The sequence below is a fragment of the Rhinopithecus roxellana genome, chromosome 11 (assembly GCF_007565055.1).
Source record: "Rhinopithecus roxellana isolate Shanxi Qingling chromosome 11, ASM756505v1, whole genome shotgun sequence".
NCBI lineage: Eukaryota > Metazoa > Chordata > Mammalia > Primates > Cercopithecidae > Rhinopithecus > Rhinopithecus roxellana.
The window spans coordinates 30,677,311-30,702,751 of NC_044559.1; the positions used below are offsets into that span (position 1 = coordinate 30,677,311).

Consider the following 25,441-nt stretch of genomic DNA (forward strand, 5'->3'; position numbering starts at 1 on the left):
GTCTAATTCCATCATGATTAGAACTTTTTGAATAGTAATCGTTTTCCCAAAATTTTTAGGGTTTGAGAAAGTAAATAAGTTGAAAACAGCTTCCCTAGAGGCACATGCTCTCATGCCAGATGAGGGCCGTCTGATGCAGAGGCTGGGCTCCTGCCACCATGTCTGTCACGAGTGTGGGCCACAGAAACACGTTGCCTGAGGGAGGCCCTGCGACTGCACCCAGAGCTCCTGCATCCAAATCCATGACACGTCCCTGAAATGGTGAGCCTTCCATAAATAAACGTGTCATTTCCCTTCACTTAAAAATTTATTCAAGTTGATTATTGATTTTATTATGAAATTTACAACAAGAAATGTTCAGAAAGCGTTTAGTGTGAAAAACTCTCCAGTTTTGCCCAGGATGAAAGGTTCATGGACAAGTGATCTTCCATGCTAAAGCAACAAAACTCATCAAAAACTAGGACACGACAGTCCCCTTGATCAGAACAGTTTTTCAGACTGTGGTGTCAGAATGTGGACATTGCATTTTGAGTCAAACCAGACAAGGAGAAAGCAGTGAGTGGGCTGGTCCATGAGTGCTGAGAGCCATTCCTTCTTTCCTTGTGACCCAGGGCTGCTCCAGGGATGGGGACAGCAATGTCCCCTCCTCTCCCTGCCCAGCTCTGTCCCTTTGCTCTCAAGCTCCTCCTCATAGTGTGGTCATTTTCCATTCTCCTCCCTTGACTCATTGGTAACTTCGGCTTTTCGTTTTGCTTTTCTGTTTTCATGGTTATTCAGGAATAATCCATTCACCAACAATGACAAGAAGTAAACATGGGCAATATATATTCACCCTTTCCCTCTCCTCACACAAGGACTACATATTTCTGAGTTGGACACCACATGTCTCAACAGGAAGTGTGGGACCTGAGCCTTTTTCTGGGCCAAAAGAATGTGGTACATGTATCTGAATATCAGCTTTAGCACTGATACAACTTCAGCTCAATCCTGAAACTTCTGTCTCCACATATGGTCTTCCTCTGTGTGCCCCCCAACTCCTTCAAGCCCCATGGAGCCCCTTCTCTTCTCCTGCCTTCTCTGCAGCCTCACTGTGCAGAGAAAGGAACTGCCTCCCTGCCCAGCTGTGTCCCAGGAGAATGGGAGCCTCTTCTAAACACCTGGAGTTCTGGAGAGCTGAGGGGCTGCTGTATCCTCGGAGTCAGAGATGAAAGCCTTGAAGGAAGACGGAAGAACTGCAGCGTGGAGAGTGTGGGTCAGAGGGAAGAGAGGAGAGGTTTCCTCCTGCTGCAGGCAGCTTGTTGATGGATGGATTTATTTACTGAGTGCTTAGGCAGTTGCTGGGTACCTGCTGGGCACTTTACACATCCGAACACGTTTGCCCCCTTATGCTAGGTGCTACTTTCATCTCACTGAACAGTGTTCTGGAACCGCACCTTCGGGTCTTACAGTGACATGGATTCTCATATATATGAGGGGTTAGGCCTCTCTGGGGGCAGGAACACTGCCTATTTGCTACTTTTTCTGGCCTCCTTAGGAAAGGACAGTCGGAGAGGTAGAAAGGAGGTATTCATGCTGACTTTCTGTTTTCCATTGTGGCAGTGGGGTAGAGGATAAGGAATATTTGCTGAGGGGTGCTAAATTTCCTCTATTTCCCAGTGATCTAAAAAAAATTATACTACAAATGGGTGTGAGAACTCAAAATCTCTGAGTGTATGAAACAGAAGCCCATTAGTTTTGGGGGAATGGCTATTTGGTCACCAATTTTCTTTTTTCTTTTTTGTTTTTGTTTTGTTTTGTTTTTGTTTCTTTGAGACCGAGTCTGGCTCTGTCACCCAGGCTGGAGGGCAGTGGCGCTATCTTGACTCACTACAACCTCCACCTCCTGAGTTCAAGTGATTCTTGTGCCTCAGCCTCTTGAGTAGATGGGATTACAGGTGTGCACAACCACACCCAGCTAATGTTTGTATTTTTTAGTACAGACGGGATTTCACCCTGTTGGCTAGACTGGTCTCAAACTTCTGATCTCAAGTGATGTGCCTGCCTCGGCCTCCCAAAGTTCTGGGATTACATGTGTGAGCCACCGCACCTGGCCTGATCAGCAATTTTTCTGAGAACTCCTGAAAGTGGTGAGTATCAACAACCATTTGCCCCAGAAATAGCAAAGTCCCTCAGCTCAGGAGATGCCCTGGAGCCATGCTGGTTCCTGATTCTGTGGTTGTAGGACCCGCTCAGTGTGGGGGTGTCCTCAGTGTGGGGGTTTCCTCAGTGTGGGGGCATCCTCGGTGTTGGGGTGTCTTTGGTGTGGGGGCATCCTCAGTGTGGGGGTGTCCTCAGTGTGGGGGTATCCTAAGGGTGGGGGTGTCCTAAGGGTGGGGCGTCCTCAGTGTGGGTGTGTCCTCAGTGTGGGGCTGTCCTCAGTGTAGGCGTGTCCTCGATGTGGGGGGTGTCCTGACGTATTCTCTGGGAAGGTTTTCAACTCAGTCAGGAACAAAACGGAATGTATCTGGGTCATCCGGGTGAAACCAAAAGAAAATCCATCTGTCATTTCCTCTCCTCAAGTGAATGTTCAGGATGTGATTTTTTTTGTTGATGGTACAGTTTTCTGGGATGAAATCCACCTGTCATCTTGCCAGTTTACCCCTACTCAACCCAGAGGCCTCTAAATAGAATTGGAGCCTTCCTTTCCCACTGCAGATGCATTTAGTACCTCCCTGTCTTCCAGGTCAGATTCTCTCTCCTTAGCCTGCATTGCAAAATACTTCCCATTATGGCTCCTGGACCTCTCCTCATCTCCACCCACTCCTGCCTTCGGCCTCCCCCACACTGGGGTTCCTGGCACCGTCTGTGAAGCAGCTCCTTGCCGTTGCTCACACTGGGCTCTGATGAGAACGCCTCCTTCTACCTCTGTCAGACTCATCTGCCCTCTCCTTAGGGTCCTCCACGAGGATTTCATGATTCAGTTGGAGGCCCAGCTCTTCCAAAGTGTCTGCATGACTCCTTCCCAGATGGGCAGAGCTCTCTCTTTTGCACCCTACTAGATACCTTCAGAAAAGGCCGAGGTGTCTTTTCAATGTACGTTGACACTTGTTTCATTCTTTGACACCACTGCAACGGAAGCTCTCTTTTGGGGTTCAAGGCAAAATCGATAATGAATGAATACATAAATGAATGATTGAATGAACTAAAGCAGTGATAAGATCCCAGAAGGCAGAAAACCCTGTAGCATTTATACCCAAGACAGTCTGTTCTGATTGAGCATGGCAGCCACATTTCCATCAATTCCAGACCAAGCCAAACACAACCCAGGATGTGGATGAGAAAGATGATGGAATTTGTGTGACTAAGGTCCCCCTTCCCCTCCATACTGGCTTTTGGGCTTGGACCTCCAGGTTATGCAGGTGCTCTGGGTGATGAAGAACATCTTTCAGATGGCTGCCTCAGATATAGAACTTAGACCATTTGCCCAACACGGGCTCCAGTGATTCTGAAAAAGGATGTGCAGCCCAGGAGACTAAGATGGGGAAACAAGGAGAGAAGGCGGTTGGAGAAGGACCTGGGATAAAGGAGTTGGGAATTCCCTGTGTCACCATTTTTCCGGGCTCAGGATTGGCAGCTCTGAACATTTTCCTGTATTGTGTCTTTGCCCTTTTCAAAGATTGGTTTTAGATCTCACTGTCCTTGGCATCAAGGAAGAATTCAGGCTGGGCCAAGAACAAAACTAGTATAAAGTCAACCCTGTGTGTTTCCTAATGGGATATCTCTTAACGGTCTTCTCATACTTCAGATAAGCTGTAAACACTCTCCCATGCACATAAAGTTGGCTGGGGGCTAACTGAGGATGAGAGGTCAGGTTTGAAGAGAGTTGAAGGGAGTGAATATTGTGTTTATAGTATGATCACTGCGGTGTGAAAGGTGGTTGAAGGGAGTGAGAGTAGCGGGGAGACCTCTCAGGAGAGTGACAATCCATGTCCGCAATATCTCACTGTAGGTAAGAAATGGAGGCCCTTCCCTGCCTTGAGTCAAGGAAGCCAAGCTTGGGCTGGGGACCCTTGTTGCCCCTCTATTTGCCAAGGGAAGGAGAAGCAGGAATCACAGAGTGGCATCCACACACTCATGTCTGGAGCATCTCATTCTGACACAGAGGCTGTGACTGAAATGCATGTCCCTGAGATGCAGATTTTGTAGCTTGTGGGGCCTGAAACACAGCTGGTGCCTGGAATTAAAATTTCTGAGTGGTATTCCCATCCACAGGCAGGGCTCCCAAGGGGACTTGGAAGATGCCTGCAGCCCTGGTGAACAAAACATTTATTTTATTCAGGGGTTATGGAAAGAGACTAATCTGTGTACAGAAGAACTGTTAGACTTTCCATTCCTTGCTCACCCCAGGCCTTGCACTTCTGAGAAGCGGAGCTGATAAAAGCTGGTGCCAGTCGCTGGGGAGGAGGCTGCCTGCTGGAGGGAGGGTGATTCCAAATGCTAACACCTGTCAGTTCTCTGCCCCACAGCCTCACCTGTGGGAGTGAACAGGTAGAAGTCTTGGATCGATCTCTGCGGTCCAGATCCCTGAGCAAAATGTGTAAAGACGTGTCCCTGACCTACCAATCCTCTTCCAATATTATGACCATCATATATAACAGAACTTTCAGCCAACCATCCACATTCTTTGATGCATATTACCATAGTGACTCAGAAGGTAGGTGGGGAAGGGGGGAATGTGCTGATTCTCCCCTTCTCTGTGGAAGCCAGCAGAGTGACATATTGCATATACAGATGTTTCTGTGACTGCCAGAAAAAAAGGTGAGACCACCTTCCAGTGGCCCAGTATTGAGTATAGGTAGTACAAAAAATGCATCGGGACATACAATTATAGCCTGGAGCAACTCATGTTGACACACGAGTGGACCAATGCCCAGTCTGTATCTCCAGAGGCTTGTATTCAGTTGAGGACTGAAACTAGCTTACACAGAGTCAAGTGGCAGCACAAGAAGCAATGGCCCCCAACACCTCCACCGGGCAATGGGTGGAAGCTGCAGACACTGTGAAGTCTGAAGTCGGCCCCAACTGCACTGATCACACCAGGCTTCCCAGTGAGGTGGAGCTCAGGCCTGGCCTTCAGGATGGGGAGGTCTGGGAAGACTGCAATAGGACATGCTGGGCAGGTGCCATGACCAGGAGTGGAGTCACCTGAGTGGAGTGAACTGAAGGACAAGGAGAGAGAGACACTTCCTCATGGTCCCTGTGGGCATTGCTGGTCCAGAGATGTGTGCACTGGGGGGGGTTGGGGCAGGACAGCTGGGTGGAGCATTTGAGAGGCTCAGACATGAGACTGGACCTCTCAGGGGTCTCCTTCCTGGAACATCCCCCCAGCTCTGTCAACTCCTTTCCAGCATGAGGGTCCCCTCTGCCTTCCCATCTGGGAAGCCTCACTGGGCAGGGAAAGGAGCTGCCTCTCCACAGAACCTGTGTCTCAGGGGGACAGGAGCCTCCTCTAAGTGCCCAGAGTCGGGAGAGCGGACGGACTGCTCCATCTTCAGAGTCAAAAGTGAGAGCTGTGAAGGAAGAGGGAAGAACCTCAGCACGGAGGATGCGGGTTGGAGGCGGGAGCAGTTTCCCTGTGATTCAGGCAGCTTATTAATTTATTTTTTATCGTACAGAGGACTTGCCAGGTACAGAACAAACCTTTTAAAATAGGAACATATTGGATCCTAGAATGCCCTCAAGGAAATGGCTATAATTGTCCTCGTTAGACAGTGTGGAAACTGAACCCTCATTACCGAGAGTGGTGGGAGCCCATTCAGATGCACTTTTTAAAGCAGGTGGATTCTTATTTTCTGAATGGTTCAACCTCTGTGATGGTTAAGTACAAGTGTCAACTTGACTGGATTAAAAGGCATCCAGATAACTGGGAAAGCAGTATTTCTGGGTGTGTCTCTGAGGGTGTTTCTGGAGGAGATGGGTGTGAATCAGTGAACTGAATGGAAAGATTCACCATCGCTGTGAGTGGTCACCATTCAATTCATTGGAGCCCAGAGAGTACAAAAACACCAGGGAACCATGCAGTCGTGCTCTCTGTCCCCTGGTGCTGGGACATCCTTCGTCTCCTGCCCTGGACATCAGAACTCCTGGTTCTCTGGTCTTTGCACTTTAGGACTTGCAGCAGTGCACTAATAGGTTCTCAGGCTTCATCTTCAGATTGAGAGTGATACCATCATCACCTCCCATGGTGAGGCCTTCAGACTTGACTGCACCACACAACTGGCATCCCTGGGGCTCCAGCTTGCAGACGGACTCTCATGAGACTTCCCTGCCTCCATAATAGCATGAGCCAATTCCCCCCAATAAATAAATTGCCTCTATCTATTATCTATCTATCTATCTATCTATCTATCTATCTATCTATCTATCACCTATCTATCTATCTATCTATCTATCTATCTATCATCTATCTATTATCTATCTATCTATCTATCTATCTATCTATCTATCTATCACTTATCTAGCTATCTATCATCTATCTACCTATTATCTATCCATCTATCTATCTATCTATCTATCTATCTATCTATCTATCTATCTAAGCTATCTGTCTATATCTATCATCTCTCTTTATCAACCATCTATCACATTGGTTCTCTCTCTCTCTGGAGAACTCTGACTAATGCCGTCTGTCTTGAAGCAGAACTGATGATTTGCTGTCTCTTTGGCCTGCAGTAGTAAAAGAACTCCAGGGAACACAAAAGAGGTGTTGGCCTTGATTTTCTCCTCAAAAATCTGCCAAATGTGGTGAAAATAAAGCATGTTTTAGGGATTCATGTTACATTTCTTCTGTTTCCTACTGACTGATAAGAAACAGCCCTTCGAATCTGGGTATGGGTCCCTTTAACAACTCTGAGTAAAACAGAAAAGCCCACACTGTTGGTGGGAGCCTCACACACTGGGCATCTTTGCTGTGTGCTGTTCCCAGGGCCATCATCATGGATTTTAACGTGGGAGTCACATTTCCATCAACTCCAGACAAAGCCAAGCACAGGCCACAGTGGTGGATGAGACAGGTGATGAAATCTGAGAGACTAAGGGCTCCTCCCTCTCCAGACATGGGGTGCTGTCAATACCCCACTAAGTTACTCGGGGCTTTCTAGAAGGAAGGACACCTGGGAAACAGCTCTTACACAAGCAGTGCTACAACCCTCTCTACAAACTTTGTTTTCATAAGGCAGAAAATAATGGTATGTTCATGAAGGTCATGAATCAGGGAACAGAGAGAAGGAGCTTGAGGGGAGGACAGGGCTGAATGAGCCAGGCATTTCTTGTGTCACTATTTCTCCACGGGTCAGAGGAGTGAGATGTTTGGAACATTTTCCTATTGACCCTTTCCTTTTTCAAAGGTTTTTTTGGTTCTGACTGTCCCTGTCAACAAGAGGCTCAAGGTTCAGCCAATAGGAAAACTAGTACAGAAGGTTCCTGTATTTCTGCTGTTCTGGGATGTGCCCCTCTTATCTTCCTATCCTACAGAGCCACTGGGGACTAAGTGAAGACGAGGGGTGCAAGATCAGGCTGAAGTGTTGGCCCTGGAAAGTGCCTGGTCTGGCCAGGGCTGCAGGCCTATCATCCTGAAGGACACACTCTGCTCAGCACAGGGCTGCCCTGTGGAGCTGCCCCCACAGCAACTTGCTCTCCCATAACTGTGGCCATGGATGAGGGGCTGGTGTCTTCTGCTCAGGCAGGCTTCTAAGTCACTGGTCCTCTATTTTGTTTTGTAGTTTTCTTCAAGAAAGTGCTGAAAGTGCTCCAGTGCATGGGGCCATCTCACACATTTGGGCTTATTTCCTTAATTTATGAGTACTCCTTTATTTCTAAGCCAATTTAGTACCTTCTGGTCACAACACATAATAAAACAGATGTATGTACACATAAATACATCTAAGCACACATACACACTCATACAAAGATCCTCTAGCTTTTACTTTGGAACTCTAACCAAGAGATATCAACACAAACTCACCAGTTTATTAAAAAATGGTTGGATGCAAGCAGTAGTTTTTATCTTAACACCAGTAGAATGGTCCTCTAAACTACAAAAAAATACATTTTCTTAAGCAAAAACCATATCCTTATGTTTTTGTTTCACCAAAAACACATCTTATTCTCCTATTTCTCTAACTGTTAGTAAGTCTAATTCCCGGTGAAAATTCTAGGAATACTTAATTTAACATAACATGCCTTTAAGATTTCAAATCAACAGAGAAAATTAAATTTACCAAATTAATCTTACCAAAGATTACCAGAGTCATGTGAACTGAAAAGCCTCTGAACTAGTTTCTGTTAGTCCAATAAACACTTAGACTTTTTTTTAAGACAACTAATTAGAGTTCTTTAGACTTTTCTTTAAGACAATTAGAGCTCTTTCATATAACTTGGTCTTGAAATATCACTTCCACATGACACATATAATTCTATAGATGGACACAGACAGAGGCAGATCTTGGTGTGTTTTCAAAAGTTTTCTGTCCCCTACTTTAGATTATTAATCTCCTGATGATCTGTTCCACGTCCAAAATAATTGTTAACTAAGCAACTCTAAATGTACAACTCCAAAGACACGGCTTCGGTGAAACAGGGTAGAAAATGTACATCTCAAAGGCACAGACTTAGACCTAAACAAAGTCAAGGTCTGTTATGTAAACTTTAAGCCATTGTCTTCCCCCAGTTAAGGTTCCTAGCGGTACAGATGCAGAGACGGAGATTCTCTTACAAAACAGATTTCCTTTAATGATGTAAATTTTCTTTACAAAATGTTTTTATTAAAGTGACTTAATTTGATAGGTTTTGTTTGTTTGTTTGTTTTTGTTTTTGTTTTTGTTTGAGATGGAGTCTCACTGTGTTGCCCAGTCTGGAGTGCAGTCATGCAATCTCAGCTCACCACAACCTCCCCTCCCGGGTTCATGTCATTCTCCTGCCTCAGCCTCCTGAGTAGCTGGGACTACAGGGGCCCACCACCATGCCCGGCTAATGACAGGTGGTCTTTTAACTTAGCTTGATTAGATGACTGGCTTTAGGGTAGAGCTCTTTGGGGAATGGGGCCAAGAAAGCATGCATTTTTTAAAGACTAAACCACAATGTTCTTATCCAAATGTGTGAAGAAAGGAGTATCTCCCTGTAGTAATGACGATTTCCTGTCAACTATCCTCAGCCACCCCTAAAATTGTAGCTGTCATCTGCCATTACATACACAAAAGTCTGATCCTCTCACAGTACAAGGTAATCTCTGGTACCCCTCAAAGCCAAAGAAACCAGGTAATGCAATACAAGACAGGAGAGCTTTAGACATGAGAAGAATCTGCCCACGACTGTTGAAACTCCACAAAGAAAGAAGAACAGCCCTAAAAGGAGTGAGTGGTGCCTTTATCCTGAGCTTTTTAAGGATCCCAATTATTAGAAGCCTTTTCTGGATCTTTCTTTCACTTGGTACTGAAGATGGCAACAGGACAGAAGAAAAGCAAGTGAAACAACAATTTTTAAGAAACGAAGTGAACAGAGAAACCAAGAGCCTGTCTTTTTGTTTTTCTTTTTGCAGCTGTGGGGGATTTTAGCCAATTCAGAGGCCTCATTCTCCGTAATTTGGAATTATTATCCAGATTTGACCAAGCCCAGTACAGTTGGTCAAATCCAATGGGAGAAAGACTAAAAAAAAAACCCCCAAAAAACAAACAGTATGATTATTCTTCTTATTCATATAGCTGTATTTTTTGGATGACGGAGGAGGATGGCTATTTGGAGATCTTGGTGAAGCAGTAAACTGAAGGAGCCAATATGTACGTGTTCCTCCGGACCTCTGAGAAGTCGACATAGTCAGCGTTTAGTCAAAGGGACCTTGAAGGTTTCTGTGTCACCACCTGCCCCACTGAACACTCTAATGGTAAGAAGAAATTAAGACCAGCTGGTTATCAGTCTTAACTTTTAGTCAGTAAGGAGAATTTTCAACACAGTATCGCAACTCAGCTACTTACCTAGGAATGGGTCCCAGGCTGAAGATTGCTCTCTACCATCTTAGAAGCAGGAAAAAAACTCAAACTCACCTTCCCTGTTGCAAGTAAGTGGAAATTCCAGGAAGGACTTACTTTCCTCTTTCCAATGTCATCGAAAGCAGGAAAACAAACTTACCTTCCTTGTTGGAAGCGAGTAAAACTCCAGAAAAGGAGTTGTACGGCAAAATAAACCTTAGATCTCACCCAGTTTTGGGGGAGATCAGATTCTCTGGAGTGGAGAAGCTCCCAAGACTCAGCAAATTGTCCCATTTATTTGAGAAATAAAGATAGCCTAAGCCACTACCAAGCACACACAGGAGATTCATCAAAGGTTAGGGGCACCTCCACTCAGAGGCTCCTTAGTTGGTCACCAATTTGTAAACCAAAAGGTATCTGAGACAGGTCTCAAGTGATTTAAAAGTTTATTTTGCCAAGGTTAAGGACATGACCAGAAATTGAAAAAACAAACACATACACGCACGCACACACACACACAATCACAGAAAAAGCTTGTGGTCCCAAGATGATTTTGTGGGCTTCAGTACTTAAAGGGGAAAAGAAGGCTGGAAGGGAAAGAAGGTCATCCACATGTCTATGCTGTGCCGCTCGGGCTGGAAGGTGTAGGATTAAGCAGCTTCTCTTGCATCTCTGTTCCTACATTTCATTGTGTTGATTTTGTTTCCTTCTCAATCAATAATCTTAACTCAATTACTTTCAAAACATTTTTAAAGTCTTAAGAAAAGGAGCAGGTAGGAGATAGTCAATCATGAGTTTTTCTCACACTCAGTAAATAAGCATTTTACGTAAGATAAGGTGAACATACAGTAACTACCTGCATAGATATTTAACCTTTTATCTGTAGCTCTCTGCTTAGGAACAAAAGGAAAGGCAGCTTCTTGCATGCCTCAGCTTTCAGCTTAGTTTCACTTTTCCTTTTGACATAGTAAATTGGAGTTTGGAGTTTTTATTTTTCTTTCACAGAAGATAGACAGATAACAAATAAGCATAGGAAAAGATATTGCCAAATGAAGATGGAATTTTTGCTGTAGTTACCGGCATAAGGGCTTGGGGGTTAGCCATAGGCTGGCTTTCCATGATTTGATTTTCAGAAGCCCAGTCAATAGATTACGGTTACTTTATTCAGTAACTACCATTTTACATAACTCTTCAGGATGAGTGTTTCCCAAGCATAATGTTTTGCATATATCCCTCTGCTTAGTCTTGTAATTTAGATGGCTGTATTTTCTGATGGCTGTGGCTGGTGTCTGGAGTTTGGTGAGGCAGTAAACAGAAGCACACACACGCACATGAGCCTCAAGGCCTCTGGAAGTTGACATAGTCAGCATTTTGTCAAAGGGACCTTGGAGGTTTCTGTGGCACCACCCGCCCAAGCTGTTTGGAATCTCCAAAATGAGGTGCCGTGGCAGGTCTGCTCAGCCTGGGGGACTTTAGCAGGTGATGGATGGTTCTCATTCTTCCAAGACTCTCTAAAGAGCAAGCACTTTAATTTCTGGTGTTCAGGGGGCCTTGTAGAGCTTAGGATGTTTTCAGCTACATGCACAGAAACCCCATCTCCAATTGGCTTAAACAACAAGGACAGGGATTGACGCCTGTGTCTGGACAATGCAGAGGCTTTGGGACTGACGTCACCAGCAGCTCTGGCGTGGCCTTCCCACCATTGCCTTGCTCTGCAGCTCTGCCATTTGGCTTCATCCTCATCCTGGCAGCAAGTGGGGAGCAGTCGTGTCCACCTCCCTCTGAGTCACACCTTCCTTTGACGCCATTGGACCAATTTGGGTCACACATTCGAGTCTGCATCCATCACTGATACAGAGGGTGAGCCTTCTTGTCACCATCCATGCCACCTTCCTACTCTACTCAGGCCAAGTTTTGGAGCTGAGCTTGGGGTCAGTTGCTCCCAAGACACATTGGGTATGCTGGGTGAAAATAGATAACTTGGAAAAAAGTTGTTTTTTTTTTTTTTTGTTTCCAACTGGAAAATCATGCTAGGGAGACAACACACAAAATGCCCATCAGACCCTAAAACTCTTCCTGGTAAAGTAAAAGTAAGGGTGATGAGGAGGCAGATAATGGCAGACCTGGAACAGAGGAGACCAGTTGGACAGTTCTGACACTGTGGATGGCAATAAGTCACAGGGGTCTTTGAACAAGATGCAGAGAATTACTAACCTCTCCTGGAGAAGCAGAGGACAGGTCTGAGTGCAGCAGGCTATGAGAGAAGAACATACAAAGGGAAATAAACAAATCAACTTAGGGCTACATAGGAGCAAGGGACGACCTGGGAGGATAAAGATCTGAGGGACGCAAATCCTCAGAAGCTGGGGCTAACCCAAATCTTTCCTCCAAGTGGACGTCGTGACTTGCGGTACCCAAGACTTTGGTTTCCAGGGTCCTCTAGAAAAGATACTAGGTCTTTGTTCCCTCAGGCAGCCACAGCCATGCGGGGACGCTGCTGGAAGACACATAGCTATCCTGACACATTGGAGCCCATGGCAGGATCCTTGGGCTGGGGTAGAAGAGGAAGGATGCATCCTCTCCATGGGCTCCAGCGTTTGCTCCATCTTGGCATTCACATCCAATGGTGGGGAGCTTTGACCTCTTCCCAGCCCAGAGCCAGAAGTAGGGTGAATGAGGGGTAATGGGACAGGGTATCTGGAGAAAGAGGAGGAAGGCAAATTGTGAGGAAGTATTGCAGCTCACTTTAGTAATACATGGGGGCTTAACACCAAACAGCCATTTTCAGCGACTTCTGAGTAGGGAGAAACAACTGGGCTCCCAGCCCAGCAGTGTCAGTCTGTTCTACTTGAGTTGGAAAGCTCCTTCACACTGTGAAATCATTAGGGCCTGTGCAAATAAAGTTGTGGGAAGGAAAGGCCAACGGTGGCTTCTATGATCCATAAGAAGACGAGTGATGCAATACAAGATTGTCCTGAAGATATGAACAGGCATTTCCGAAAGAGCTGCTGTGGGAGTGGAGGCATTGAAAGGATGCCAGCCCCATTGGACTTTGGGGAAATGCATTTTATAACATTAGGTATTATTTCCATCATATTTGATTATAAGACATATTAAAAGATATGACAAAATCAGGAGTTGGTTAGAGTTTAGGAAAATGGGTCCTCATGAAGTCCTGATTGTTGTATAAATTGGTCAGTCTTTGGTTGGCAAATTGGCTCACATTCCTTCATATGGATTAATTAATTCCCATTATGGCTATACCAAGTTTTCTTCATCTGTTCATCCATTGATATTATATTGTTTCCCCTCTTTAGCTAATGTAAGCAATGCTACTATGAACATTCATGTACAAATTTATACCTAGACATATGCTGTTAATTCTCTTTATACAGCTAGTGGAATTTCTAGACCATAAGGAAACTCTCTGTGTAAGCTTCTAAGAAATTTCCAGCCTGTTCTCCACAGAAGCCTCTTTTAACCGTGACCCTGCCCTGGGACTGAGCCATGTGGATCCTGGCATGACACATGTGCAATACAGGCAGACACAGGTACTCATGCCATCCACCTGGACATTCCCATATGGGTGGGCCTGCCCCTGCAGTGGCCCCACCGTGACCCACTCACACCTTGATCTGCTCAAGGGCCTGATTTCACGCCTTTGCTCTCCAGTGACACAGAGAGGGCTCTGGGAGAGACGGGCAGTCAGGAGTTCAGGACCTCACCCTGGTTCTGCCCCTAATGCCCTGTGACTTTGGGAAAGTCTCCTGGTTCTCTCTGGGTCTCAAATCTTCAGTTTTCCGAGGACTCCTGGCCTGCCTCACCTCTGGGGTGTTGTGAGGCTTCCGCAATGTAATACAGCTGCAAATGCTACAAGTTAACCCGAAGAAAGAGGGCTGCCCCAGTAGGAGATCATGGATTGAGGCCAGCCTGTGATACTTCCCCTGAGTCTGCCTAGCGGAGAAAGGAGAAGGAGCACCTGGCCATTATATCTCTGTCTAGGTGACCTGGAACCCAGCTGAGAAAGATCAGTGTTGATTAGCATCTAGCCACACCTCACCCCTCCCTCTCTAGACCACCCAGGTGATCCTGCAGCACCCTCAGCTCCTACAGCTTGGCCAATCTTGGCTCCAGATGGGAGGGAAAAGATCAGATTTCATGGGTGTTTCTCCATAACCCCAAGCCAGCAGAGCTGAGCTCACTCCTGAGGTTGGTGCCAGGCCCTGCTGAGGATGAGGCTGTCCAGAGCCTTTGCTTGGCTGCTGCTGTGCAGTATAGGTAACGCATGGCCCCAGGCCCTTTCTCCTGGACCTCGCACTGTTTTCAACTGCAGAGATTTTTTAATTTGCTTATTGCCAAGGAAGAAGCTCATGGCTGATTAGCTGAAAGATACTCTCTTCTATACAAAATGTTTCACTTAGTGCTGGTGGAGGAAGAGACAAATAGGAAAATATCTATGTCATTGTGCTGATGCCATCGTAATTTTTAAACATTTCTGGGTACCTGAGCTCCCTGTTTTGATGTGCTCTGTGACCCTCCTTCCTGCCTTAATCAATGTATGCTGGTTCTGCAGGCCTCACCCAGAAGCATCTGAGAGAATCAGACATGGTCTTGCTTTGGACGCTTTCCAGGTGGTCTGATGGCAGGCAATGTCTTGGTGAGGGTGCCCTGCATGGAATGTGTCTGGGGACTTCCGAGGGGGGTAACTGTGGCCCTCGGGGGAGCTCACAGCAGGAGGGAGCTCTGCATCGGCCTAGTGAGTTGTCACACGGCTGCTGCAGCAACTTCAGGAGGAGCAATAACCAGCAGCTCCCACCGCTGGCTGGGAATGCCTGGAAGAGGGGGAGTCACTTGCCCTCTAGAGGGCTGAGCCCTGGGAATTGTGTAACTGATGAGGATTGGCCAACTGATTTTGAATGCAGGCAGGAAAGGAAGAGGGCATAGATTTCCTCGGGGAGAGCTCTTTGTCTGTATGTCTCTCTTCCGCTGGCTGTTTCCCTCATTCTCCCCACCTTCTTTCTTTGTGTCCTCCTCTTCCTCTCCCCTTTCCTTCCTGACCTCCTTGTTTCCTACTCTCCTCACTTCTTTCTCCTCTCTTGCCCTCGCCCAGTCCTTTCCAACCTTCCCATTTCTCCTGCGCTGCTCCGCTTGCCAACTGCACACTCTCGTCAGGGGCGGCCCTGTCACCGGGTGCTCTCCTCCCCTGCCAGGATTTCAGCCTCGCTGTAGGCCCCAGCTCTGTGTGGCCACCTCTGGCTAAAGCTTCAGATGCCCATCTACATTTCCAACTCAGACACCCACTTACAGCTTCTGTTTAAATTGGGGCTACAGTGAGGCCTTAGGGCCACTGGTCATAGGAACCCTGAGAGCTTGGTGGAAAAATTTAATATGCTTGACATTTGGTTTCCTTGTCCTTGGTGAAGTCAGGAGACACAAAGACAACTTGATGAAAAAGAGGCAGGCGCTGAGCTTAAACGCAGAAGCTAATGAGTGCTGCGTAGGCTTGGCCAAGTCACCCAACCTCTCCTCAGCTGTAGAATTGGGGTGCCTCAACAGGGCTGTTGTTAGGAGTTAGTGAAGCAAAAGATTCCATTAAAGCACATTTAGAAAAGTTAATTACTAAAGCTCCCTGGAGTGACCATTAGCCTCACAGCCTGAGAGACTGTGTCGTTAGTTATTGTTAAGGGGTGGCTTCTTCCCCATGCCTCAAGGCCTTTGCCTAAGAATCTAGATGAAAAGAATTTAAGGTAGATGTGGTGACAGTACAGAAATGTCACTCAATATGACAGGCATATTCAGGATTTGCACTTGAGGTCTGCTTTCTGGGGAATCATGATTTATTTCTTCCAGAACCAACTTGGCAGAGGCCCCAACTGTGGGGAGACTCTTCTTTGCACCCACAAAGGACCAATATAATCTCAGGCCCAGGAAGAACAGCTAAGATGTCCTGGTTGACTTTCTTGTCAGAATAGGTTCTGTAGCATTATGAGGATGGCTAATTTACTCAGTAAATAAACATCATGTCATTTGGAAAATGAAGCAACAGTCTTGAAAGCGTTAGAGTGACAGATCAGGTGTGTCCCAGACTATCCTGTGCTGGGCATTGGGCCATGGGGTCGTACACCCAGCTTCATCCTGTAAGGTAGTTAAAATCAAGATGCCCATTGTATAGATGAATGACTGAGGCTTAGGGAGAGTAAAAACTTTGTCCAAAGCCATTCAGCTCTAGGCTGCTAGGGATAGTTAACCAGGGCCTTCTGATTCTGAACCCACGCACCTGTCTGCTAGATCATAGCCTGTCAGTGAGCCCAGTGTCATGCACACTGTGGGATGTATGAGATTGTATGCAGGGCTGGCTTGGATCCAGGTATTTAGCTCCGGTCCCTGAATAATGAAATTTCCATAAATAAACATGGCTCACTTCTACTCACTTAAAAATTTTAGTCAACAGATTTATTTCAAAATCAAATTAATCACTGGTTTTGTTACAGAATTTAAAAGAAGAAGTGTTTATATCACAGTTAAGGTAGCTGACTTTTATTTTTTCCCAGGAAAGTGGGACGTGAGACCTTTAGCTAAAAAATCAGGAATGTCTCAGGTAATTTAAGACAAGTTGACCACTCTATCAGAGCAGTCATTTCTGACCACGGCTCCAGAGTGAGACAATTGAACTTTAATTGAGTGGAATGGGAAAAATGAGAATGCTTTGAGTGAGCTGGTTTGTGAATTTGTGAGTGCTGAGAGCCATTCCTTCCTTCCATCCTTCTCTCTGGGTGACCCAGGGCTGTTCCCAGAAATGGGGACAGTGATGCCATCTCTTCTTCCTGCTCAGCTCTGTCCCTTTGCACTCAAGCTCCTCTTCACAGTGTAGTCATTTTCCTTTCTTCTGCTTTCACCCATTGGTAAGTTCAGATTTTCATTTTTTTTTTTTTTTTTTTTTTGTCTTTCAGCCACAACTGTTACAGCTCCATTTGCCACAGGTAAATGCAGACAAGACTGTTATCCTGTTTCCCTTGCCTCACACAGAGACACTGTTTTGGGGTTGAAATCCAAATGGATCAATGAGAAGGGCATGTACCAGGGACAATTCTTGTCCTAAAGGACTTGGTGTTTCTGTACCTGATAATTAGATTCAACCTTCATAATCCCTAATTCCCCCTCCCACCCTCTCAGTGCTCCCCTTCATGAGCCTCCTCCCAACTTCCCCAACACCTCCAAGCCCCCCGAAATCTCTTCTGCCCTCTGTCTGACCAGCTTGCTGGGCAGGGAGAGGAGCTGCCACTCCACAGAGCCCGTGTTCCTGGAGTATGGGAGCCTCTTCTAAACACCTGGAGTCTGGTGATCTGAGGAATTGCTCCATCCTCGGTGTCAGGAAACTGCTCCTCCCTCTAACCTGCTTCCTCTAGGCTGTGGTACTTCCCTCTTCCTTCGAGCTTCTCCATGAGGATGCAGGCTAGAGGGAGGAGCAGTTTCTTGTGATGCAGGGTGGCTTGTTGATTGATTGGTGGGTTCACCTAGTGCTTAACCAGTTGCTGGGTGCAAGCTAAGTGCTTTAGAAACCAGAACACATTTGACCACTCAAGGAAAGTGCTCTTTTCATCCTCAGTCACACTTTCGGAGCCTGAGGCATCATTGAACCTCAAGGAGATGGATTCTCATTTGTTCAGGGATTGGAGTACTAATGGGGCAGGAGCGTTGCCTATTTGTTATTTGTCCAGCCTGCCCTAAGAAAAGATCTGTAGGGAAATGGAAAGATAGTGTTTGTGCTGATTTTCTGTTCACCAATTGGGCAATACGATTGGTGAGAAAGTTTTAGTAAGCAGAGTTAAGTTCCTCTATTTCCCACTCGTCATAAAAAATTGTACTTTAAAATGAGTGTGGGTCCCCTAATAAACTCCAAATAGACTAAAACCAAAAAGCCCACCTTGTTTGTGGAGCCATCAGACTGGGCCATTAAGGTTGAATTTTCTTCCCAAGGATGGGAAGTTGGGAGAACCAGTAATGACAGGGGCCCCCAGAATGACCAAGCCAATCCCAGGCCTAGAGCATCCCAGCAGTGCCTGGGCCCTGTTTCTCCTCTTGTAGCACCCAGTGACTGTGGGGGCCACTATACAGATGAATACGGCAGGATCTTCAACTACGTTGGGCCGAAAACTGAATGTGTCTGGATCATCGAGTTGAACCCCGGGGAAATAGTCATGGTGGCCATTCCAGAACTCAAGTGAGTACTGGGGTTGTGAGTTTTCTTTGATGATATTGTTATTTCTAGAAAGGATCCCATCTTGACTTCTTATGGTTCACCCTCCACCCACCCTCCACCCATCCACAACAGCCATTTGACACACAATTTGACTGCATTTTCACTTCCTGTTGAAAGCTTTACACTGACTCGTTATTTTCCGAACAAAGTTTATCTTCTTGTCGTGCCTTTCTCATTCTTCACAATTGGCTTCTCTTCTCTGCTCACTTCTAATCACTTCTCTCTGGACCCTGCTATGGGCTGAGCCATTATACTGAGTTTCCTGGACATACCAAAGTCCAGCAGCTCCTTGCATTTGGTCATACCTGCCCTCTGCCTGGAATGCATCCTTCAATCCCTGCCAGACTCATTTGCCCTCTGCAAAGGGTTTTCATGTTGTATTTCATGAGTTAGCTCAAGGCCAACAACCTCCATAACAATAAAACCACTTTCCTGACTCTCTGCAGAGGAGGAGAGATCTTTTTCTCACAGGAGTTTACATAATACCCCTGGAATGCTCTACACTAGTGTAATATTACTCTTGCCTATGACTTCATTTGTGTCTACCAGGAGTCTGTCTTTGGATTGCAGGTATTTTTCTTAAACGAATGAATGAATGAATGAAGTGATAAAGCCACAGAAGGCATTTCCAATGCAGCCTAAGTTACTCCATTGCTATCCCAGGGCACTGTTCACTGATTTCAGCATGGAAACCACATTTCCATCAATTCCAGACCAAGCCAAACACAGCCCACAATGGTGGATGAGACAGATGGTGGAACTGTGTGACCCAGAGGCCCTGTCTCCTCCAGACAGCCTATGGGCTCAGAATCCCACTACATTATACAGTTCTATGGGATCAAGGACACTTTGAGACAGCTGCCTCAAATACAGGGTTTAAACTGTCTACCCAACTTGAGGCCCAGGGATTCAAAAAAGGACGTGTGGCCAAAAAGACTCAGATGGGGAAACAAGGAGAGAAGGAGGTTGAGGGGGGACCTGGAATGAAAGAGTTGTGTACTTCCTGTGTCATAATTTCCCCAGGGCCAGAGGAATGGGCAGCTATGGACATTTTCCCACATTGTCCCTTTGTCCTTTTCAAAGTTGATTTTGAATTTGATTGTCCTTGGCACCAAGGAGGAACTCAGGCTGGGCCAACAGCAAAACTAGTATAAAGTCAGCCCTGTGTGTATCCTGGTGGGGTGTCCCCTTATTGCCTTGTTATACCCCAGAAAGGCTCCAGCCCCTCTCTTGTGAACTGAGACCTGCTGGGGGCTGAGGATGAGGGATGGAGATCAGAACTGGAAAAGCACAGGGAGGAGAGGGAAGTAGGGAGTTCTCCCAGGACTGAGAGCTCCCATGTGCAGCTTGTCTCTCACAGGATGGAGATGGAGACCCCTCTCTCCTCTGCCGTGGGTAAGCAAGGCCAAACTTATGCTAGTGGGGGTTCATGCTTCACCTCTTCCTGTCCCATCTGCCAGGGGAGAGGAATGCAGGAACCAGGGAGTGGTGTCCACACACTCATTTCTGATGATTTTTGTCCTGACACAGAGGTTGTGGTTTAAGGAAACATACCACTCTGCTGGCTGCATTCTCTGTTTGGGGAACTTGAAACATAGCTGATGTTTTGACTAAAATTCCTGGTTGGAATCCTAGGGCCATGGGCTGGGCCTCCTAGAAGACATGGAAACCATGAGACTGGGAAGCTACCTGCTGCCCTGGTGGAGGGGAAGGTTTCTGGGAAGATGGAGGGGGTGCTCGGGCCCCTGCTTGCGCTATTGAAGAACTGACAAACTTACCTTCTTTCGTTCTCATCTGCCCTTGCACTTCTCATGAGCAAAGCTGTTGGGATCTAGTGAGGATTCATTGGTGGAGGGAGGTGGCAGCCTGGCTGGAGGACAAGTTCAAATGCTGATGGTTGCCTTTTCTTCTGACACAGAGGATTTGCATGTGGCAAAGAGTATGTGGAAGTGCTGGATGGACCTCCAGGGTCTGAGTCCTTGGGCAGGATTTGTGAAGCCTTCAGTACATTCTATCACTCTTCTTCCAACATCATCACCATCAAGTACTCCAGAGAACCCAGTCATCCACCCACTTTCTTTGAAATATATTACTTTGTTGATGCTTGGTCAACACATTAATAGGTAGGTGGGGGGAAGAGGCACCTGCTGATGCTCCCCTGCTCAGCCCGAGCCTGGCTCTGCATATGTTGGGCAGAGGCTACACCTGGGACTGCAGAAATAAGATTGAGTCACAGTTCTCCTGGACCAGCGTTGGGTGAGGGAGAGGGAGTGTGACCCTGTGACCCTTCCAGAAAAAGATATGGGTTCTGTCCCAGCATTTCTGTACAACCACATCTTTGGGGTTAGAAGATCATATGTGATAACTTTCTTTATCGTTCCTATCTTCTTGATATAGAAGTGTGTATCTCTGAGAAGCCATCTTTCTCTCTGTTGATCTTATTATAAGCCCTGTGGCATTTTCTAGTGTATTTATGCAAAGTGAGTAGTACATGAACTATATACTATGAGGAATATATAATATATATATTCTACTGGTCAAAAACACATTAGACTACATATGGGACTGGGTCCCTTACAAACCTCTGCATGGAGTAAAACAAAAAGCCCACCTTGTTTGTGTGATCACCACCCTTCAGTTACCTATGTTGTTTTCAGCTGTCACATAACATTTTGAACAGACATTTGTTTCTCTACGAATATACCCAGCTAAGGTTTTTCTGTGAAATGTAGAGATTAAGGAATAAAACCTCTCCAATTATAGCTCAAATGTGCATGACCATATGTATAGCCAACTCTCCATAAAACCAGTAGTTCTGCCTCGCTCATGACAGTAGTGGGCCTACAAATGATGCTTAAGTTCCTGCTATGTATAAAATGAAACTTTCCATAATATTTATGGATGAGAATCAGTTAAATACTCTTTGGAAAGTTGACTTCAAATGCTATCTTGGATGTTTGAGGTGGGATCTAAACTTTTCACTCCTCACTTGTAGGCTGGTGCCCTTCTCCAATTGCTCTTTGGTTAACTTGACATCTTTGAAGGCTCCTGGAACCATTTTCTATTGAAAAATATCCATGGCCTTCTGGGAAGACATCCTTTCCCAACGAGATGGAAGTTCAGTGTTTTAGTGAACTGACTTAATGGCTATTACTATACTATAATATAGCTGGGTTCGTGTGTTGGGCCATTCTTGCATACTTATAAAGAAATACTTGAGACCGGGTAATTTATAAGAAAAGAGATTTAATTGACTCATGGTTCTGCAGGCTATACAGGAAGCATAACAGCATCTGCTTCTTAGGAGGCCTTAGGAGGCTTCCAATCAAAGCGGAAGGCAACGGGGGAACAGGCACTTTACATGGCAAAGCAGGAGCAAGAGACAGAGAGAGTTGGGGAGGAGGTGCCACACACTTTTAAACAACCACATCTTGCGAGAACTCACTCACTATTGTAAAGACAGCACCAAGGAGATGGTGCTAAAGCATTCATGAGAAATCCACCCCCATGATCCAATCACCTCCCAGCAGGCTACACCTTAAACACTGGGGATTATATTTCAATGTAGGATTTAGAGGGAATACACATCCAAACTATAGCAGTTAGGGACCCAACTGATTGGCTGGCCAATCTGATTCAGTACTTCTTCTTTATTTATTTATTTATTTATTTTTGAGATGAAGCCTTACTCTGTCCCCCAGGCTAGAGTGCAGTGGCATGATCTTGGCTCACTACAACCTTTATCTCCTGGATTCAAGCAATTCTCCTGCCTCAGCCTCCCAAGTTGCTGGGATTACAGGCACCTGCCACCACACCTGGATAATTTTTGCATTTTTAGTAGAGACAGGGTTTCATCATGTTGGCCAGGCTGGTCTCGAACTTCTGACCTCAGGTGATCTGCCCACCTTGGCCTCCCAAAGTGCTGGGATTACAGGCATGAGCCACCATGCCCAGCCTGATTCACTACTTCTTATCATGCTCTTCCAAAAAAGGATAATGACACCAGCAAGAAGCACCACCGACATTTGTTCCTATATCTATATTTCCATGTAAGTCAATCTATTAATATATCTATTTATCTACCTCCATTTACCTGCTTCTTCCAGGTTGACTAAATGCTGAGAAGAATCACTTGCTATTACCTTAGTGAATGTCACTTTTGTTGCAAGTAACAGAAATACACTTTAGGTAGATCAAGCAAAAAATGAGGAAATTTATTGAAGGATTCAGGAGTAAGTCTCAGAACTGAAGGGGCAGTGGAGACAGGGAAGCAATTTGGGAAGCTGCCCTCACCTCTCTGTTTTTGATGCCACCTCGCCTGACCCTTGTGTTTCACTTCCTCCTCCCCTCCAGCCTGGCAACGTCCTCTTCTCTGTGCTTGTTGTAGAGGACGGCTGCCTCACAGCTCAGCTCCCAAGTGTATCTGTTTGTGTTAGACCATTCTCACATTGCTACGAAGAAATACCTGAGACTGGGTAACTTATAAAGAAAAGAGGTTTAGTTGGCTCACAGTTCCACAGGCTGTACAGGAAACATGGCACTGGGATCTGCTGAGCTTCCAGAGAGGCCTCAGGAAGCTTCCAATCATGGCAGAAGGCAAAGGGGGAGCAGATACTTCACAGGGCCAAAGCAGCAGCAAGAGAGAGGCAGGGGGTGGCGGGTGCCACACACTTTTAAATGACCAGATCTCAAGAGAACTCACTCACTGTCATGAGAACAGCACCAAGGGGATGGTGCTAAACCATTCTTGAGAAATCCTCCCCTATCATCCAAACACCGCCGACCAGGCCCCACCTCCAACATTGGGGAAATGGGGGGTACAATTCGACATGAGTTTTTGCGAGGGGACACAGATTCAAGCCATACCATTGTTCATAGTTCAAAGTGACAGCAAAGATTCACCTGCACCTCTGATTTCTGTCTGGAAATTTCCAGGGAGAGACTGATTTGTGTGAATTGGGTCGAGCATCCACCTGTGGTTGGGTGGCTGATCACCAGCAGGGCAGACTCATAGAGGACAAATGTGAGGCTGCCCACGCAGGCAGCGCTGGGCTCAGGTTTCAGAGGGAGGTTTGTGGGGCCCCAAGGAGCAGTCATTCCAGAAACTATCTACAGTGTCACCTGTCATTTCTGCCTGGCCAGCTTCCCCGCCCCCCCCATATTGCTCTTGAACTTGAGGTTTTAATCTTATCTTTACTGAATACTTCAGGTATCCAGTAGGAAATGAGAAGAAATAAAAATGAGAGAGTGATGATAAACTGAACATGACCAATGGAAAAGTGAATCCAGCAGAGGAATGAGGAAACTGTCTTTGCCCATCAAATATTCTGCCTTTTGGGGACATATTGTTGACCTTGGCAATCATCTGTGGGTGAGGGAAGCTCAGCAAAGACCATTTGTTCTGTTGTGCTGATGAAGCCCAGATATATTAAGCATTCAGTGACCTTTGTCTCTGGAGGGGTGACATTTCAGCCAAAATGTGGAGCCAGCTATCTGCAGAAAGAGCATTCCTGCAAGAGCAGAGGATCTTTAGCAAGAGCAAGCTGGGCTTGTTCTGGGTGCTCAAAGAGGTTCAGTGGGGCTGAAGTGAGTGAAGGTGGGGGGAGAGAAAGAGGTGACAGCAGAGAAAGGACCAGGGACCAGACCAGGGGAGGTTTCGCAGGCCACAGTTAGAATCTTGGATCCTGTTTAAGTGCAAGAGGAAGCATGGAAGGGTTTTACATTTGTTTCCTGCTGTAACAGAGCACCACCAGCTGGATGGTTTAGAACAACAGCAACTTCTCTCACAGTTCCAGAGGCTAGAAGTCCAACAGCAAGCTGTCAACAGGGCCACACTTCCTCTGATGGTGCTAGAAAAGAACGTGTTTCAGGCTGTTGTCCCACCTTCTGGTAGCCTCTGGTGTTCCTTGACTTGTAGATGGCCATCTCATCCCCATGTTTCTTCATATCCTCTTCCCCCACAAGGGTCTGTGTCCAAATTCCCCCTTGTTACAAGCACACCAGTTATATTGGATTAGGTCCCATCCTCCCAACTTTGTTTTAATTTAACTACCTTTGTAGAAACCCTATTTCCAAAAAAAGGTCACATTCTGAAGTACTGGAATTAGAACTTCAACATATCTTTTGCGGGAAGTGGGGCACAATTCAACACATAAAGTTTTAAACAAGGAAGTAACATGATGTGTTTTTAAAATATCACTCTGGCTGCTGGGTGGATTGTGAGTTGTAAGAGGGTCCTTTGAAGAGCCTCCTGCATTAGTCCAGGTGAAAGATGGTGGTAGTTTGGATGGAGAGAAATGGCTGCCTAGCTGTAGCCTTGGCCAGAGCCTGCGGGACAGGCAGGAAGTGAGGCAGCTTGGAGCCAATGATAATAACAGAGATTCAGATATTATAAACTCTTAGCTAATATGAAGTAACTATGAAGTACTCACTAAGCCTCATGCTCAATTAGCTGTTCTTAATCTTTCTCATAAATTTTCTCATTTAATCCTCCAACTCCCTATGAGGTAGACACAATTACTGCCTCTACTCACAGATGGGGAACATGAAGCTGAGCACTGCCTGGAAACTTGGCTGAGATCCCACAGCTCACCCGATAATGAACCAGCTATTCCCACCCATGTCTGCTGCCGCTACATCCAGGCTCTTGGTGACGTCTCAGCACTCTATTTTAGAACACGCTGAAGGCTTGTTTGCTGAGACTGGAGATTTATGGCACAGAGGAGATAAGGTTGGATAGGTGGGGCACCCATTTTCATCATTTATGAGTATATGTCTCATTCTTCAACTATTTATAAGCTTGTTGAGGGTAGAGTCCAGGCTCTCTCTCTCTCTCTCTCTATCCATATAGAGGTGGACATGGGTGTGTATATACCCCTATGTAAGTACATATGGGTTGTATATACCCATATATAAGTATATATGCAGTCTGGACTCTACCCTCAACAAGGGTGTATATATATTCACACACCCATATATCGCTATATAGATATACAAGTATCTATCTATATCAATGCTAATATTGAGCTGTTATCATGTTCTGGGCCTCGTTCTGAATCAGGGTTTCTTAACCTCAGCACTATTGGCATTTTGGTCAGGTCATTCTTTGTCATGGGGCTGTGCTGTGAATTGCAGGATGTTTAGCAGCATCTCTACCCTCCACCAGATGCCAGTTGTGACA

At 46.0% G+C, this 25,441-nt stretch overlaps 2 protein-coding genes across 2 annotated transcripts in view; both read left to right on the forward strand.

Moving 5' to 3' along the window:
* Positions 1 to 25,441, forward strand: part of DMBT1 (deleted in malignant brain tumors 1) — a 164,637-nt gene that overhangs the window by 96,581 nt on the left and 42,615 nt on the right. The window lies entirely within an intron of this gene.
* On the forward strand, positions 14,202 to 20,381 carry LOC115900474 (carbohydrate-binding protein AQN-1). The gene is made up of 4 exons (XM_030941383.1): positions 14,202 to 14,279; positions 16,952 to 16,981; positions 18,087 to 18,222; positions 20,180 to 20,381. Exons 1-4 carry the CDS (start codon positions 14,234 to 14,236, stop codon positions 20,379 to 20,381), a joined length of 414 nt encoding a protein of 137 aa, XP_030797243.1. The 5' UTR covers positions 14,202 to 14,233.